We start from the raw sequence: 19498 nt of genomic DNA, 5'->3' as shown, positions 1-19498 counted from the left end.
AGTGCTATACAAGTACTATACGGGATACATTTAGTGTTCATGCAATACATCCCGCAGTGGTAGCATTCACATAGGAGCACCACTGCGCATTTTTACAAGTTCATAAATATACTGAAGTCAGATTGCCGTCATTTTTTCTTTAGACAAGGTGATGTAAACTAAAGCGGTAGTACTCCTTTACAGAATAAAAAGTACTTTTTACTGAACTTCATTATATTCTGTGATTTGGTCATCACTACTATAATAACTATACAATGTAAGCCCATAACACAAAACAAAGCACACCAGGGCAATATGCACAGTTTGCATTTGGCAGCATACTTACCTCCTTGGTTTCTTTGATTTGACGAGTCACGAATTGGAGAAAAAAAAAAAAAAAAAACAACATTACAAAGTAGAACCGCAGAGAACAATTACATAGAAAATAGGATTTTAATTACTTAACGGTAAATCCTTTACTCATAGTCCGTAGAGGATGCTGGGGTCCACATTAGTACCATGGGGTATAGACGGGTCCACTAGGACAGAAAAAAACTTTGATAATACACTGTAGGGGGCGCCAAATGACAATGGATAACACTCTATATAATCAAAATATCAAAAGTTTGATACGTCCCTTATAAATACTTGATTTCAGGCACGGATAGGTTTCTTTATGTTCCTCTTATATGGACCAGCTTTCGCAGTGGGACTTCAATCAGCGGTATCATATGTGGATAGAAGGATTGAAAAGCATCTAGTGTAACACAATTTTTTATTCCTTCATATAAAATATATATAAAATAAGAATTTACTTACCGATAATTCTATTTCTCGGAGTCCGTAGTGGATGCTGGGGTTCCTGAAAGGACCATGGGGAATAGCGGCTCCGCAGGAGACAGGGCACAAAAAGTAAAGCTTTAGGATCAGGTGGTGTGCACTGGCTCCTCCCCCTATGACCCTCCTCCAAGCCAGTTAGGTACTGTGCCCGGACGAGCGTACACAATAAGGGAGGAATTATGAATCCCGGGTAAGACTCATACCAGCCACACCAATCACACCGTACAACTTGTGATCTAAACCCAGTTAACAGTATGATAACAGCGGAGCCTCTGAAAAGATGGCTCACAACAATAATAACCCGATTTTTGTAACTATGTACAAGTATTGCAGATAATCCGCACTTGGGATGGGCGCCCAGCATCCACTACGGACTCCGAGAAATAGAATTATCGGTAAGTAAATTCTTATTTTCTCTATCGTCCTAGTGGATGCTGGGGTTCCTGAAAGGACCATGGGGATTATACCAAAGCTCCCAAACGGGCGGGAGAGTGCGGATGACTCTGCAGCACCGAATGAGAGAACTCCAGGTCCTCTTTTGCCAGGATATCAAATTTGTAGAATTTTACAAACGTGTTCTCCCCTGACCACGTAGCTGCTCGGCAGAGTTGTAATGCCGAGACCTCTCGGGCAGCCGCCCAAGATGAGCCCACCTTCCTTGTGGAATGGGCCTTAACCGATTTAGACTGTGGCAGGCCTGCCTCAGAATGTGCAAGTTGAATTGTGTTACAAATCCAACGAGCAATCGCCTGCTTAGAAGCAGGCGCACCCAACTTGTTGGGTGCATACAGTATAAACAGCGAGTCAGATTTTCTGACTCCAGCTGTCCTGGAACATATTTTCAGGGCCCTGACAACTCCTAGCAACTTGGAGTCCTCCAAGTCCCTAGTAGGTGCAAGGCACCACAATAAGCTGGTTCAGGTGAAACACTGACACCACCTTAGGGAGAGAACTGGGGACGAGTCCGCAGCTCTGCCCTGTCCGAATGGACAAACAGATATGGGCTTTTTTGAGAAAAAAACACCAATTTGACACTCGCCTGGTCCAGGCCAGGGCCAAGAGCATGGTCACTTTTTATGTGAGATGCTTCAAATCCACATATTTGACTGGTTTTAAACCAATGTGATTTGAGGAATCCCAGAACTACGTTGAGATCCCACAGTGCCACTGGAGGCACAAAAAAGGGGTTTGTATATGCAATACTCCCTTGACAAACTTCTGGACTTCAGGAACTGAAGCCAATTCTTTCTGGAAGAAAATTTACAGGGCCGAATTTGAACCTTAATGGACCCCAATTTGAGGCCCATAGACACTCCTGTTTGCAGGAAATGCAGGAAACGACCGAGTTGAAATTTCTTTGTGGGGCCTTCCTGGCCTCACACCACGCAACATATTTTCGCCACACGTGGTGATAATGTTGTGCGGTCACCTCCTTTCTGGCTTTGACCAGGGTAGGAATGACCTCTTCCGGAATGCCTTTTTTCCCTTAGGATCCGGCTTTCCATCGCCATGCCGACAAACGCAGCTGCGGTAAGTCTTGGAACAGACATGGTACTTGCTGAAGCAAGTCCCTTCTTAGCGGCAGAGGCCATAAGACCTCTGTAAGCATCTCTTGAAGTTCCGGGTACCAAGTCCTTCTTGGCCAATCCGGAGCCATGAGTATAGTTCTTACTCCTCTACGTCTTATAATTCTCAGCACCTTAGGTATGAGAAGCAGAGGAGGGAACACATACACCGACTGGTACACCCACGGTGTTACCAGAACGTCCACATCTATTGCCTGAGGGTCTCTTGACCTGGCGCAATACCTGTCCCGTTTTTTGTTCAGACGGGACGCCATCATGTCCACCTTTGGTATTTCCCAACGGTTTACAATCATGTGGAAAAAACTTCTCAATGAAGTTTCCACTCTCCCGGGTGGAGGTCGTGCTGAGGAAGTCTGCTTCCCAGTTTCCATTCCCGGGATGAAAAACTGCTGACAGTGTTATCACATGATTTTCCGCCCAGCGAAAAGTCCTTGCAGTTTCTGCCATTGCCCTCCTGCTTCTTGTGTCGCCCTGTCTGTTTACGTGGGCGACTGCCGTGATGTTTTTCCCACTGGATCAATACCGGCTGACCTTGAAGCAGAGGTCTTGCTAAGCTTAGAGCATTATAAATTTACCCTTAGCTCCAGTATATTTATGTGGAGAAAAGTCTCCATACTTGATCACACTCCCTGGAAATTTTTTCCTTGTGTGACTGCTCCCCAGCCTCTCAGGCTGGGCTCCGTGGTTACCAGCATCCAATCCTGAATGCCGAATCTGCTGCCCTCTAGAAGATGAGCACTCTATAACCACCACAGGAGAGACACCCTTGTCCTTGGATATTGGGTTATCCGCTGATGCATCTGAAGATGCGATCCGGACCATTTGTCCAGCAGATCCCACTGAAAAGTTCTTACGTGAAATCTGCCGAATGGAATTGCTTCGTAGGAAGCCACCATTTTTACCAGGACCCTTGTGCAATGATGCACTGTTTTTAGGAGGTTCCTGACTTGCTCGGATAACTCCCTGGCTTTCTCTTCCGGGAGAAACACCTTTTTCTGGACTGTGTCCAGAATCATCCCTAGGCACAGCAGACGTGTCGTCGGGATCAGCTGCGATTTTGGAATATTTAGAATCCACCCGTGCTGATTGTAGCAGTATCCGAGATAGTGCTACTCCGACCTCCAACTGTTCCCTGGACTATGCCCCTATCAGGAGATCGTCCAAGTAAGGGATAATTAAGACGCCTTTTCTTCGAAGAAGAATCATCAATTCGGCCATTACCTTGGTAAAGACCCCAGGGTGCCGTGGACAATCCAAACGGCAGCGTCTGAAACTGATAGTGACAGTTCTGCACCACGAACCTGAGGTACCCTTAGTGAGAAGGGCAAATTTGGGACCTAGAGGTAAGCATCCCTGATGTCCCGGGACACTATATAGTCCCCTTATTCCTGGTTCGTTATCACTGCTCTGAGTGACTTCATCTTAATTTGAACCTTTGTAAGTGTTCAAAAACAAATTTTTAGAATAAGTCTCACCTAGCCTTCTGGCTTCAGTACCACAATATAGTGTGGAATAATACCCCTTTTCTGTAGTAGGAGGGGTAATTTAATTATCACCTGCTGGGAATACAGCTTGTGAATTTTTTCCCATACTACCTCCTTGTCGGAGGGAGACTTGGTAAAGCAGACTTCAGGAGCCTGCGAAGGGGAAACGTCTCGACATTCCCATCTGTACCCCCGGGATACTACTTGTAGGATCCAGGGGTCCTGTACGGTCTCAGCGCCATGCTGAGAACTTGTCAGACGCGGTGGAACGCTTCTGTTCCTGGGAATGGGCTGCCTGCTGCAGTCTTCTTCCCTTTCCTCTATCCCTGGGCAGATATGATCTTATAGGGACGAGAGGACTGAGGCTGAAAAGACGGTGTCTTTTTCTGCAGAGATGTGACTTAGGGTAAAAAACGGTGGATTTTCCAGCAGTTGCCGTGACCACCAGGTCCGATGGACCGACCCCAAACAAGTCCTCTTCCTGTATACGGCCATACTGTGCCGTTTGGAATCTGCATCACCTGACCACTGTCGTGTCCATAACATCTTCTGGCAGTTATGGACATCGCGTTTATTCATGATGCCAGAGTGCAAATATCCCTCTGTGCATCTCGCATATATAGAAATGCTCTATAGTCAATAAAATACTGTCCCTGTCAAGGGTATCAATATTTTTAGTCAGGGAATCCGACCAAGCCACCCTAGCTCTGCACATCCAGGCTGAGGCGATCGCTGGCCGCAGTATAACACCAGTATGTGTGTATATACTTTTTATTATATTTTCCAGCCTTGTCAGCTGGTCCTTGAGGACGGCCCTATCTATAGACGGTACCGCCACTTGTTTTGATAAGCGTGTGAGCGCCTTATCCACCTTAAAGGGTGTTTCCCAACGCGCCCTAACTTCTGGCGGGAAAGGGTATACCGCCCATAATTTTCTATCGGGGGGAACCCACGCATCATCACACACTTTATTTAATTTATCTGATTCAGGAAAAACTATGGTAGTTTTTTCACATCCCACATAATACCCTCTTTTGTGGTACTTGTAGTATCAGAAATACGTAACACCTCCTTCATTGCCTTTAACGTGTGGCCCTAATAAGGAATACGTTTGTTTATTCACCGTCGACACTGGATTCAGTGTCCCTGTCTGTGTCTGTGTCGACCGACTAAAGTAAACGGGCGTTTTAAAACCCTTGACGGTGTTTTTGAGACGTCTGGACCGTACTAATTGTTTGTCGGCCGTCTCATGTCGTCAACCGACCTTGCAGCGTGTTGACATTATCACGTAATTTCCTAAATAAGCCATCCATTCCGGTGTCGACTCCCTAGAGAGTGACATCACCATTACAGGCAATTGCTCCGCCTCCTCACCAACATCGTCCTCCTACCTGTCGACACACACGTACCGACACACAGCACACACACAGGGAATGCTCTGATAGAGGACAGGACCCACTAGCCCTTTGGAGAGACAGAGGGAGAGTTTGCCAGCACACACCAAAAACGCTATAATTATATAGGGACAACCTTATATAAGTGTTTTCCCTTATAGCATCTTAATATATATATAAGCATATCGCCAAATTAGTGCCCCCCCTCTCTGTTTTAACCCTGTTTCTGTAGTGCAGTGCAGGGGAGAGCCTGGGAGCCTTCCCTCCAGCCTTTCTGTGAGGGAAAATGGCGCTGTGTGCTGAGGAGATAGGCCCCGCCCCTTTTTCGGCGGCCTCGTCTCCCGCTCTTAACGGATTCTGGCAGGGGTTAAATATCTCCATATAGCCTCCGGAGGCTATATGTGAGGTATTTTTAGCCAAAATAGGTATTCATTTGCCTCCCAGGGCGCCCCCCTCCCAGCGCCCTGCACCCTCAGTGACTGCCGTGTGAAGTGTGCTGAGAGGAAAATGGCGCACAGCTGCAGTGCTGTGCGCTACCTTTAGAAGACTGAGGAGTCTTCTGCCGCCGATTCTGGACCTCTTCTTACTTCAGCATCTGCAAGGGGGCCGGCGGCAAGGCTCCGGTGACCATCCAGGCTGTACCTGTGATCGTCCCTCTGGAGCTGATGTCCAGTAGCCAAGAAGCCAATCCATCCTGCACGCAGGTGAGTTCACTTCTTCTCCCCTAAGTCCCTCGTTGCAGTGATCCTGTTGCCAGCAGGACTCACTGTAAAATAAAAAACCTAAGCTAAACTTTCCTAAGCAGCTCTTTAGGAGAGCCACCTAGATTGCACCCTTCTCGGCCGGGCACAAAAATCTAACTGGCTTGGAGGAGGGTCATAGGGGGAGGAGCCAGTGCACACCACCTGATCCTAAAGCTTTACTTTTTGTGCCCTGTCTCCTGCGGAGCCGCTATTCCCCATGGTCCTTTCAGGAACCCCAGCATCCACTAGGACGATAGAGAAAACTCTTTTTGAAAAATCAAACTCCAAATAAAATTATTCCATAAAACAGAGCACATAAAACATTTAGGGTGTTCTCCAGGCTGTATGTGCAAAAGTAAAGAATTACCGGATGGTCTGAGGATAATTTATCCCCAAACAGGCGTGTTCTTAATACCAGGCAACCTCCCGGGAAACGGTGTCCTGGACTCTCCGGCAATACTCCTTTCCACAACCATCAAAGAGACACCTCTGGATGCGCCGACGCGTTTCAGGCCTCTCTGGGCCCTTTCTCAAGGCTAATGTGCTCACTTAGAAAACCAAAAATGTTTTTATTTCCAAATGCACCAATCACATTATTGATTGGGAGCAATTTGGAAATAACTGTGAAAACCTGTGTAAAACATGGCCACCTCCATAAGTTTACTCTTGTTGTCATGGTTACCACTTCCTGTTATGTATCCCATAATCACTCCTAACCAGAGGTTTCCAAATAGGCTCTCTATAAGGCGAAGTTCCCCACATTTCGTTTAGTCTTTAGGACATATAATAAACATTTCTCTACTGTCCCGGGATCTGATATATTAGATCTTTACTGAATGAGGCTTGATCCGGTTACTAAGCGACGTTCCTAGTCCGTTGCTATGGACAGGACGTCACTTCCGCTTTCAAGGCTCGTTTTTCAGACGGGACGTCACTTCCTTCTTTGAATCCCGTTCTTCAGACGGAACGTCACTTCCGCCCTTAATGCTACGTCGCATTGATGGAAAAGGACGTAGCCTTGCTTCTAGTTGGCAAACGGGGCGTGGCAGGGCGGTGTTTATGTAGTTCCACGTCAGAATAGGGCGTGACAAGGCCCTGTACTGTTTGATGTAATCTGTTTTTTAACAACATAATACTCAAAAAAAGTTCAAGAAATTCAAAACAAGGAGGAATACGGTCCTGGAGTGGTTTCTCTCCCTCTGATCTCCTTCCAGTTTTTTTAAAACAAATTGTTACAATTAAAAGTCCAAAATTAGAGTCCATAGTTCAAATCCATCCAATGTACATAGTGTATTTCAAAATCCGTAGTGAACCTAATAATTAAGAAATTTAGTTTTAATGTATAATCTCACCACAAGGATAAGAAATACAATTGACGGCTGTGCATTCATTTATAGTAGAAATGCATAGGTATATAAATAGCCCATAAAGTGCAGTTATAAAAAACTAAAAATATGTTGCAAATACATATATTAAAAATTCTATTAAAATAAATAAAAGATATTACAAATTCACATTTAAACAACAAGCAGAACAACTGGAAAAAAGGTTCCAAAATAGTGGATATGAGGTGGAACATGTAAGAAAAATAAAAGAACAAACCATGGAAATGGATAGAGGAGAACTTTTGAAAGAGCAGTTTAAGGGTGAACAAAATAATTTTGAATATGCATTTATAACCAACTATAATATCCAACATAAAGCTATGGAAAGGGTGGTCAGAAAGCACTGGAATATTTTGAAAAAAGACCCAATACTAATGGAAGTTTTACCAGATAAACCCTCATTTATCTACAAAAGAGCACCGAACCTGAAAAACAACCTTGTTAGAAGTGATCTACCAATTTTAAAAAAAGAAGGGAGAATAAATACTAAAGGTTTCCACCGGTGTGGGTCCTGCTTAGGATGTAAAACTATAAAAACAGATAGTGGGAAAAAAATGGAAAAATTAGATATAAATGGGCAGACACACCAAATATCTGATTTTATCACATGTAATGTCAAAAATGTCATTTATGCTGTAGAATGTTCCTGCCATATGTTTTACATTGGTAGGACATCTAGACCTTTAAAAGTACGTATAGGTGAACATTTGAGAAATGTGAAAAAAGGGTTGGACACCCATGCTTTGTCCAATCACTTTAAAAAAATACATAATTGTGATACAGGACACATCCTACGATTTGTAGGTATTAAACGGATAGAAGCCAATCACCGTCAAAAAAATACATCTAAAGTACTGGCCAGGACAGAGATGCAGTTAATCTATAAATACAATACATTAGTACCAGGGGGTCTTAATGCGGACTTTGAGGTCAAATGGTTTTTGTGAATTTGTAATATCTTTTATTTATTTTAATAGAATTTTTAATATATGTATTTGCAACATATTTTTAGTTTTTTATAACTGCACTTTATGGGCTATTTATATACCTATGCATTTCTACTATAAATGAATGCACAGCCGTCAATTGTATTTCTTATCCTTGTGGTGAGATTATACATTAAAACTAAATTTCTTAATTATTAGGTTCACTACGGATTTTGAAATACACTATGTACATTGGATGGATTTGAACTATGGACTCTAATTTTGGACTTTTAATTGTAACAATTTGTTTTAAAAAAACTGGAAGGAGATCAGAGGGAGAGAAACCACTCCAGGACCGTATTCCTCCTTGTTTTGAATTTCTTGAACTTTTTTTTGAGTATTATGTTAAAAAACAGATTACATCAAACAGTACAGGGCCTTGTCACGCCCTATTCTGACGTGGAACTACATAAACACCGCCCTGCCACGCCCCGTTTGCCAACTAGAAGCAAGGCTACGTCCTTTTCCATCAATGCGACGTAGCATTAAGGGCGGAAGTGACGTTCCGTCTGAAGAACGGGATTCAAAGAAGGAAGTGACGTCCCGTCTGAAAAACGAGCCTTGAAAGCGGAAGTGACGTCCTGTCCATAGCAACGGACTAGGAACGTCACTTAGTAACCGGATCAAGCCTCATTCAGTAAAGATCTAATATATCAGATCCCGGGACAGTAGAGAAATGTTTATTATATGTCCTAAAGACTAAACGAAATGTGGGGAACTTCGCCTTATAGAGAGCCTATTTGGAAACCTCTCTGGTTAGAAGTGATTATGGGATACGTAACAGGAAGTGGTAACCATGACAACAAGAGTAAACTTATGGAGGTGGCCATGTTTTACACAGGTTTTCACAGTTATTTCCAAATTGCTCCCAATCAATAATGTGATTGGTGCATTTGGAAATAAAAACATTTTTGGTTTTCTAAGTGAGCACATTAGCCTTGAGAAAGGGCCCAGAGAGGCCTGAAACGCGTCGGCGCATCCAGAGGTGTCTCTTTGATGGTTGTGGAAAGGAGTATTGCCGGAGAGTCCAGGACACCGTTTCCCTGGAGGTTGCCTGGTATTAAGAACACGCCTGTTTGGGGATAAATTATCCTCAGACCATCCGGTAATTCTTTACTTTTGCACATACAGCCTGGAGAACACCCTAAATGTTTTATGTGCTCTGTTTTATGGAATAATTTTATTTGGAGTTTGATTTTTCAAAAAGAGTTTTATATATATTTTATATGAAGGAATAAAAAATGGTGTTACACTAGATGCTTTTCAATCCTTCTATCCACATATGATACCGCTGATTGAAGTCCCACTGCGAAAGCTGGTCCATATAAGAGGAACATAAAGAAACCTATCCGTGCCTGAAATCAAGTATTTATAAGGGACGTATCAAACTTTTGATATTTTGATTATATAGAGTGTTATCCATTGTCATTTGGCGCCCCCTACAGTGTATTATCAAAGTTTTTTTCTGTGCAATATTTTGAGGAGTGGGAACGTCCTCTTCTGATATACACGGTTAGGGCAGCCTATTCCGCGCACCGGAGAGGAGCTCCATTTACCTTTTTCGGGTCCACTAGGAGCCACTGGCACTTTAAGAGTTTGAGAGTGTGGCCTGGCTCCTCCCTCTATGCCCCTCCTACCAGACAAAGTCTAGAAACTGTGCCGAGGAGACGGACAACTTCGAGAGAAGAATTTTACACAGATAGTGGCGAGATTCACACCAGCTCACACATACAAGGCAAACCAAGCTAACCAGCTTGAAAACTCAGCAACGGCTGAACAAGATTACTTAACCAAGTAACAAAACAGTACTTAACCAAGAACTAAGCAGTACTCAACTAAGTAACCACTGCAGGATCATGAAGAGCTGGGCGGGCGCCCAGCATCCTCTACGGACTACGAGAAAAGGATTTACTGGTAGGTAATTAAAATCCTATTTTCTCTTACGTCCTAGAGGATGCTGGGGTCCACATTAGTACCATGGGGATGTACCAAAGCTCCCAGAACGGTAGAGAGAGCGCGGAGGCTCCTGCAGAACTGATTGGCCTCTGAGGACCTGAAGTTTGGTCAAAGTATCGAACTTGTAAAAAACTTAGCAAACGTGTTCGACAAAGACCAAGTAGCCGCTCGGCAAAGCCGTAAAGCCGAGACACCCAGGGAACGCCCAGGAATAACCCACCTTAAGAGTAGAGTGGGCCTTAACAGATGTAGGACACGGCAATCCTGCCGTAGAATATGCATGCTGGATAGTGAACCTGATCCAGCGAGAGATCGTCTGCTTAGAAGCAGGACACCCAAGTTTCTTGTGATCATACAAGACAGAGTCCGATTTTCTGTGACGAGCAGTCCTCATCATTTTCAGAGCCCTAACAACATCTAAGGACTTTGAAGAAATTGAGGAGTCAGTAGCAACTGGCACAACAATAGGTTGGTTGATATGAAATGCCGACACAACCTTTGGAAGGAACTGCTGACGTGTCCGGAGCTCAGTCCTATCTTCATGGAAGATCAAGTAGGGGCTCTTACAAGACAAGGCCCCCCAACTCCGACACACGTCTAGCAGAAGCTAAGGCCAACAAAGTGACAGCCTTCCACGTGAGAAACTTAACCTCAACCTCCGGTAGAGGTTCGAACCAAACCGATTGGAGGAACTGTAACACCACGTTAACATCCCAGGGCGCTGTAGGCGGCACAAAGGGAGGCTGGATGTGCAGAACCCCTTTCAAGAAAGTCTGAACCTCAGGGAGGGAAGCCAATTGTTTCTGGAAGAAAATGGATAGAGCCGAAATCTGGATTTTTACGGATCCCAACCTCAGGCCCATATCCACACCTGCATGCAGGAAGAGGAGAAACCGTCCCAGTTGAAACCTCTCCGTAGGTAATTTCTTGGACTTACACCAAGATACATATTTTTTACAAATGCAATGGTAATGTTTAGACGTTACTCTTTTCCTAGCCAGGAATAAACCTGTTCGGAATGCCCCTCCGAGCTAAGATCTGGCGGTCAACCTCCATGCCGTCAAACGTAGCCGCGGTAAGTCTTGATAAGCCCCTGCTGTAGTAGATCTTCCCGAAGAGGAAGAGGCCTCGGATATTCCCGCAGTAGATCCGCGTACCAAGCCCTTCTTGGCCAGTCCGGAGCAATGAGGATTGCTTGAACTATTGTTCTCCTTATGAGCTTTAGAATCCTCGGAATTAGTGGAAGCGGAGGAAACACGTACACCGACTGGAACACCCACAGAGTTACCAGGGCGTCCACAGCTACTGCTTGCGGGTCTCTTGACCTTGAGCAATACCTCCGAAGCTTCTTGTTGAGGCAGGAGGCCATCATGTCTATTTGAGGAACTCCACAAAGTTTTGTCACCTCCGTGAACACCTCTGGATGGAGGTCGTGTCTGCTAAGGAAGTCCGCTTCCCAGTTGTCCACTCCCGGAATGAAAATTGCTGACAGTGCTAACGTGTGCTTTTCCACCCAGAATATGATTCTTGTTACCTCTGACCTTTGTTCCGCCTTGTCGGTTTATGTAGGCCACTGTGGTTACATTGTCCGACTGCACTTGAATGGGTCGATCTCGCAGAAGGTGAGTCGCTTGGAGAAGACCGCTCTTAGTTCCAGAATGTTTATTGGAAAACTGGATTCCAGACTTGACCACCTTCCTTGGAAGGTTTCCCCTTGAGTAACTGCGCCCCAGCCTCGGAGACTTGCATCCGTGGTTAGAAGGATCCAGTCCTGAATCCCAAACCTGCGGCCCTCCAGAAGGTGAGGCATTTGTAGCCACCAGAGGAGTGAAATCCTTGCTTTCGGCAACAGACGTATCCTCAGGTGCATATGTAGATGAGAACCCGACCACTTGTCTAGGAGATCCAATTGGAAGGATCGAGCATGAAATCTTCCGTATTGTAGAGCCTTGTAGGAGGCAACCATCTTCCCCAGAAGGCGAATGCACTGATGAACCGAAACCCGGGCTGGCCTCAGGACATCCCGGACCATTGTTTGTATCACCAACGCTTTCTCCTCCGGTAGAAACACCCTCTGCACTTCCGTGTCGAGGATCATCCCCAGGAAAGACAATCTTCTTGTCGGCTACAAATGTGACTTTGGAAGGTTCAGAATCCAACCATGGACCCTAAGCAGATGAGTCATGAGAGCAATGGACTGCAACAGCTTCTCCTTGGACGACGCCTTTATCAGCAGATCGTCCAGGTATGAAATTATATTCACTCCCTGTCTGCGGAGGAGAACAATCATCCCTGCCATCACCTTGGTGAACACCCTTGGTGCCGTGGAAAGACCGAATGGCAGTGCCTGAAACTGATAGTGACTGTCTAACAGTACAAATCTGAGATAAGCCTGGTGCGGAGGCCAAATCGGAATGTGGAGATACGCATCCTTGATATCTAGGGATACCAGAAACTCCCCCTCCTCCAGACCTGAGATCACCGCTCTCAGAGACTCCATTTTGAATTTGAACTTCCTTAGATAAGGGTTTAGTGATTTCAAGTTCAAAATTGGTCTGACCGAACCATCCGGTTTCGGTACCACAAAAAGGTTTGAATAGTAACCCACGTTGTGCATATGAGGTGGAACTGGAACAATGACCTTTGATTTTTCCAATTTTTGGATAGCTTCCTGTAGAACAGTTCTGTCTGACAGTAAAGTTGGCAAGCCTGATTTGAAGAATCTGTGAGGTGGGGTTTCTTGTAACTCCAGTCTGTACCCCTGGGACACAATATCCTGTACCCAGGGATCCAGGCCGGACGAGACCCAGACGTGGCTGAAACGTCCGAGTCTCGCACCCACCAGACCGTCCTCCAGGCTGTGTGGTCCACCGTCATGCTGAGGATTTTGAGGAACCAGAAGCCGGTTTCTGGTCCTGGGAGCCTGCAGGTGCCGGCTGTTTGGATTTTGCCCACCCACCTCTAAAGAAGGCGGTAGAAGGCTTGGACTTTGTCTTAGCGGTCCGAAAGGACTGCGATGGTTTCTTCGTAGAAGGCGTAGCTGAGGGAAGGAAAGGTGACTTACCCGTGGTTGCCATGGAAATCCACGCATCCAACGCTTCCCCAAATAAAGCCTGACCTGTGTAGGATAGGTTCTCCACACTTCTAGTGGATTCTGCGTCTGCAGACCATTGGCGTAGCCAGAGTCCCCTGCGAGCTGAGACAGACATGGAAGATATCCTTACAGTCAGCGTACCCAGGTCCTTCATGGATTCCACCATGAACCCCGCAGAATCCTGTATGTTACGTAAAAATAATTAAATGTCACTTCTATCCATTGAATCCAAATCCTCTAGTAACGTGCCTGACCACTTTACTATAGCTTTAGAGATCCATGCGCAGGCAATAGCAGGCCTCAGCGCCACCCCTGAAGCACTGTATATGGATTTGAGCGTAGTGTCAATCTTACATTCAGCCAGTTCTTTTAACGCGGTAGACCCAGGGACAGGTAAAACCACCTTTTTCTACAGTCTGGAAACAGATTCGTCAACTATGGGTGGGGTTTCCCATTTTTTTCTATCTTCCTCAGGGAAGGGAAAAGCAACCAGAATCCTTTTGGGAATCTGGAATTTTTTTTCTCCGGGTTTTCCCAGGATTTCTCAAATAAAGCGTTCAATTCCTTAAAACGCAAGGAAGGTTAGCGAGGCTTTCTTATTGTCTGTGAAGTAAGCCTCCTCAACCTGCTCAGGTGTTGTCAGTAATATTTAACACATCTCTAATGGCCTCAATCATGGCCTGCACCCCCTTTGCAAGGGATGCCACCCCCCTCAGCACGTCCCCATCACCGTCTGCTGTATCAGAGTCTGTATCCGTGTCATCTTGCATAATCTGGGCAAGTGCACGTTTCTGTGGGAACATACTAGGGGATTTTGCAGCAATAGGAACAGAACCTGACCAAATTGCCATAGAGTTCTTTAGCACCTGATTTTCAGTCTCAGTATGAGCTACCCTGGTAGAGATCTGAGAGATCATCCCCTTAATAGAGGTCAACCACTCAGGCTTATTAATAGGGATCTGAGACAAGACATTACATTCCTGTGTACATGGAATGGATTCCTCCTGAGAGGAAACATCCTCTGCAGCATATGACACAGAGTCCCTAGACATGGCTATGTGAGACAACAAACACACACACACAAAAAAATGTCAGGCACAGTCTCCCCCCGAGTACGTCACAGATAGACAAAGAAATTGGAGCCAACCCACACACAGCGCTTACCGAGGTAGAAATAATACAAACTACCCAGCGCTTACTGTGTACCTTAATAGACTACACAATATTTACACAGCCTTCCGCCCTTCTACAACCCCCTGGTACCGCACAGAATAGCTGGAGTTGCTTTGAGGGACAGCTCTCCCTGTCAGCGTCTCTGTAGAGGATCTGCAGGCAGGAAAATGGCGCTGAACGCTGCAGGGTCCGCTCTGAGGAGAAGCTCGGCCCCCTGAACATGGTTCACGCTCTTTAATTCTTTATACTGGCCTGAGAATTTCTGCTGGCAGTGAAACAGAGGTCCCTGACAGACTTGCTGACCAATGTAGGGCATCTGCGCTGGCTCAGGGTGCCCCTCACAGCGCCGCATTATGTACCGCTGAGCCTCCGGAGCTCAGGTAATACTGTGCTCCCACCCTGTTGCCGCCATCTTCACACCGGCTCCCCGCTTGCCGAGGGGGCCGGTGACTCACTCGCCACCGGAATTCTTCTGGCTCTGTTAGGGGGTGGCGGCATGCTGCCGAAGTGAGCAGGCTAACGATTATCACCCTCAGGAGCTAATGTCCTGTCAGCGGAGATAGTGGCTCAAAACACCTCAGGGCGGATACTACCCCCCCTCCCTCCCCCCCCCCCCCCGTAAGTCCCACGAAGCAGGGAGGCTGCTGCCAGCAGCCTCCCTTTGCCTAACTTTACTCTTAGAAATATAATAAAACTAAAGAAGATCCCCTAGCTGTGACCGGCTCCTCTGGGCACAATTTCTAAACAGAGTCTGGCAGGAGGGGCATAGATGGAGGAGCCAGACCACACTCTCAAACTCTTAAAGTGCCAGTGGCTCCTAGTGGACCCGTCTATACCCCATGGTACTAATGTGGACCCCAGCATCCTCTAGGACGTAAGAGAAATAAAAGCTGTGAGATTTTCTAAATCAAATTTAGTACTAACATTAGGTCCATTTTTGGGAACTTTTTTTTTCCCCTGACCAAATACAGATGATCATCCCAAAGCAAATATAGTCACCTTAGTCATTTAATAGTAAAAACCGAATCTATAGCGAAGGACTATTCCTATCAGTGGCAGTGACCATATACTGCTCCTATTAGAACGTCATTTTTGTCAGCAGACAAATGATATAACGATACAATGTCAGCAGATGGCGCTATGGCAGTAGTCACACAGAATCGAAGGATCCGACTGTAAAGAAGAGTTTCCAATTTCAAGTGTACTTAGTAGACACGCTCTAGTAGAGAGCAACACTTCAACTAACAAGTCAGGCCAGGACATGTATTTCTATATTTGATCCTTTGACTCAATCAAGGCTACATAACAAAAAATAAGATTTTACTTACCAGTAAATCTATTTCTCGTAGTCCGTAGTGGATGCTGGGGACTCCGTAAGGACCATGGGATAGACGGGCTCCGCAGGAGAAATGGGCACTTTAAGAAAGAATTTAGGTTCTGGTGTGCACTGGCTCCTCCCTCTATGCACCTCCTCCAGACCTCAGTTAGAGAAACTGTGCCCAGAAGAGCTGACAGTACAAGGAAAGGATTTTGGCAATCCAGGGCAAGATTCATACCAGCCACACCAATCACACCGTATAACAAGTGAAAACAACCAGTTAACAGTATGACAAACGACAGAGCATCAGGTCAAACCCTGATGCAACCATAACATAGCCCTTATAGAAGCAATAACTATATACAAGCATTGCAGAAGAAGTCCGCACTTGGGACGGGCGCCCAGCATCCACTACGGACTACGAGAAATTAATTTACAGGTAAGTAAAATCTTATTTTCTCTAACGTCCTAGTGGATGCTGGGGACTTCGTAAGGACCATGGGGATTATACCAAAGCTCCCAAACGGGCGGGAGAGTGCGGATCACTCTGCAGCACCGATTGAGCAAACAAGAGGTCCTCCTCAGCCAGGGTATCAAACTTGTAGAACTTTGCAAAAGTGTTTGAACCTGACCAAGTAGCCGCTCGGCACAGTTGTAATACCGAGACCCCTCGGGCAGCCGCCCAAGAAGAGCCCACCTTCCTAGTGGAATGGACCTTAACTGATTTTGGCAGCGGCAATCCAGCTGCAGAATGAGCCTGCTGAATCGTGTTACAGATCCAGCGAGCAATAGTTTGCTTTGAAGCAGGAGCACCAAGCTTGTTGGATGCATGCAGGATAAACAACGACTCTGTTTTCCTGACCCTAGCCGTTCTGGCTACATAAACCTTCAAAGCCCTGACCACATCAAGCAACTCGGAATCCTCTAAGTCAGTAGTAGCCACAGGCACCACAATAGGTTGGTTTATATGAAAAGATGAAACCACTTTCGGCAGAAATTGTGGACAGGTCCGCAATTCTGCTCTATCCACATGGAAAACCAGATAAGGGCTTTTATGTGACAAAGCCGCCAACTCTGACACACGCCTAGCCGAAGCCAAGGCTAATAGCATGACCACCTTCCACGTGAGATATTTCAACTCCACCGTTTTAAGTGGTTCAAACCAGTGGGATTTCAGGAAACTCAACACCACGTTAAGATCCCAAGGTGCCACTGGAGGCACAAAAGGAGGCTAAATATGCAGCACTCCCTTTACAAACGTCTGAACTTCAGGTAGAGAAGCCAACTCCTTCTGAAAGAAAATGGATAGGGCCGAAATCTGAACCTTAATGGAACCAAATTTTAGGCCCAAATTCACTCCGGACTGTAGGAAGTGAAGGAAACGGCTCAGCTGGAATTCCTCCGTAGGAGCATTCCTAGCCTCACACCAAGCAACATATTTTCGCCATATACAGTGATAATGTTGAGCTGTCACGTCCTTCCTAGCCTTTATCAGCGTAGGAATGACCTCATCCGGAATGCCTTTCTCTGCTAGGATCCGGCGTTCAACCGCCATGCCGTCAAACGCAGCCGCAGTAAGTCTTGGAACAGACAGGGCCCCTGTTGCAACAAGTCCTGTCTTAGAGGAAGAGGCCACGGGTCCTCTGTGAGCATTTCTTGCAGATCTGGATACCAAGTCCTTCGTGGCCAATCTGGAACAATGAGGATTGTTCTCACTACTCTTTTTATTATTATCCTCAGCACCTTGGGTATGAGAGGAAGAGGAGGAAATACATAGACCGACTGGAACACCCACGGTGTCACCAGGGCGTCCACAGCTATCGCCTTAGGGTCTCTTGACCTGGCGCAATACCTCTGTAGCTTTTTGTTGAAGCGGGATGCCATCATGTCCACCTGTGGCAGTTCCCACCGACTTGTAATCTGTGCGAAGACTTCCTGATGAAGTCCCCACTCTCCCGGGTGGAGGTCGTGTCTGCTGAGGAAGTCTGCTTCCCAGTTGTCCACTCCCGGGATGAACACTGTTGACAGTGCGCTTACGTGATTCTCCGCCCAGCGAAGAATTCTGGTGGCTTCCGCCATCGCCACCCTGCTCCTTGTGCCGCCTTGTCGGTTTACATGAGCCACTGCGGTGATGTTGTCTGACTGAATCAGAACCGGTTGGTCGCGAAGCAGGGTCTCCGCTTGACGTAGGGCGTTGTATATGGCCCTTAGTTCCAGGATGTTGATGTGAAGGCAAGTCTCTTGACTTGACCACAGACCTTGGAAATTTCTTCCCTGTGTGACTGCTCCCCAACCTCGGAGGCTGGCGTCCGTGGTCACCAGGACCCAGTCCTGAATGCCGAATCTGCGGCCCTCGAGAAGGTGAGCGCTCTGCAGCCACCACAGGAGTGACACCCTGGCCCTGGGGGATAGGGTGATTAACTGATGCATCTGAAGATGTGATCCGGACCACTTGTCCAGTAAGTCCCATTGAAAAGTCCTCGCATGGAACTTGCCGAAGGGAATGGCCTCGTATGATGCCACCATCTTTCCCAGGACTCGAGTGCAGTGATGTACTGACACCTGTTTTGGTTTTAATAGGTTCCTGACCAGTGTCATGAGTTCCTGAGCTCTCTCTATCAGGAGATAAACCCTTTTCTGGTCTGTGTCTAGAATCATGCCCAGGAAAGGCAGAGGAGTCGTAGGAACCAACTGCGACTTTGGAATATTCAGAATCCAGCCGTGTTGCCGTAACACTTCCAGAGAATGTGCGACGCTGTTCAGCAACTGCTCTCTTGATCTCGCTTTTATGAGGAGATCGTCCAAGTACGGGATAATGGTGACTCCTTGCTTCCGCAGGAGTACCATCATTTCCGCCATTACCTTGGTAAATATTCTCGGTGCCGTGGAGAGAACAAACGGCAACGTCTGAAATTGGTAATGACAATCCTGTACCACAAATCTGAGGTACGCCTGATGAGGTGGATTAATGGGGACATGAAGGTATGCATCCTTTATGTCCAGAGACACCATAAAATCCCCCCCTTCCAGGCTTGCGATGACCGCTCTCAGCGATTCCATCTTGAACTTGAACCTTTTCAGGTATATGTTCAGGGATTTTAAATTCAATATGGGTCTGACCGAACCGTCCGGTTTCGAGACTACAAACATGGTCGAATAATAACCCCTTCCCTGTTGAAGGAGGGGAACCTTGACCACCACCTGTTGAAGATACAATTTGTGAATTGCAGTTAACACTATTTCCATCTCGTGGGGGGAAGCTGGTAGGGCCGATTTGAGGTATCAGTGAGGGGGCATCTCTTCGAATTCCAGCTTGTATCCCTGAGACACAATTTCAATCGCCCAGGGATCCACCTGGGAGTGAACCCACTTGTGGCTGAAATTTCGAAGACGTGCCCCACCGGGCCTAGCTCCGCCTGTGGAGCCCCAGCGTCATGCGGTGGATTTTGTAGAGGCCGGGGAGGACTTCTGTTCCTGGGAACTAGCTGTGTTGTGCAGCTTCTTACCTCTGCCCCTGCCTCTGGCAAGAAAGGACGCACCTCGGACTTTCTTGTTTCTTT

The 19498-nt window shown here is 46.4% G+C and overlaps 1 protein-coding gene across 1 annotated transcript in view; it reads right to left on the bottom strand.

Moving 5' to 3' along the window:
* CIR1 (corepressor interacting with RBPJ, CIR1) overlaps positions 1-19498 on the bottom strand; it is a 224195-nt gene that overhangs the window by 177493 nt on the left and 27204 nt on the right. Inside the window, exon 4 of the mRNA XM_063933433.1 lies at positions 326-336. Within this exon, the coding sequence (XP_063789503.1) occupies positions 326-336 (11 nt within the window). The remainder of the gene's footprint in view (positions 1-325; positions 337-19498) is intronic.

The sequence above is a fragment of the Pseudophryne corroboree genome, chromosome 7, assembly GCF_028390025.1.
Source record: "Pseudophryne corroboree isolate aPseCor3 chromosome 7, aPseCor3.hap2, whole genome shotgun sequence".
Classification (NCBI taxonomy): Eukaryota; Metazoa; Chordata; class Amphibia; order Anura; family Myobatrachidae; genus Pseudophryne; species Pseudophryne corroboree.
Note: the sequence above shows the minus strand (reverse complement) of the source record. Positions and strands in the feature narration are given on the sequence as shown.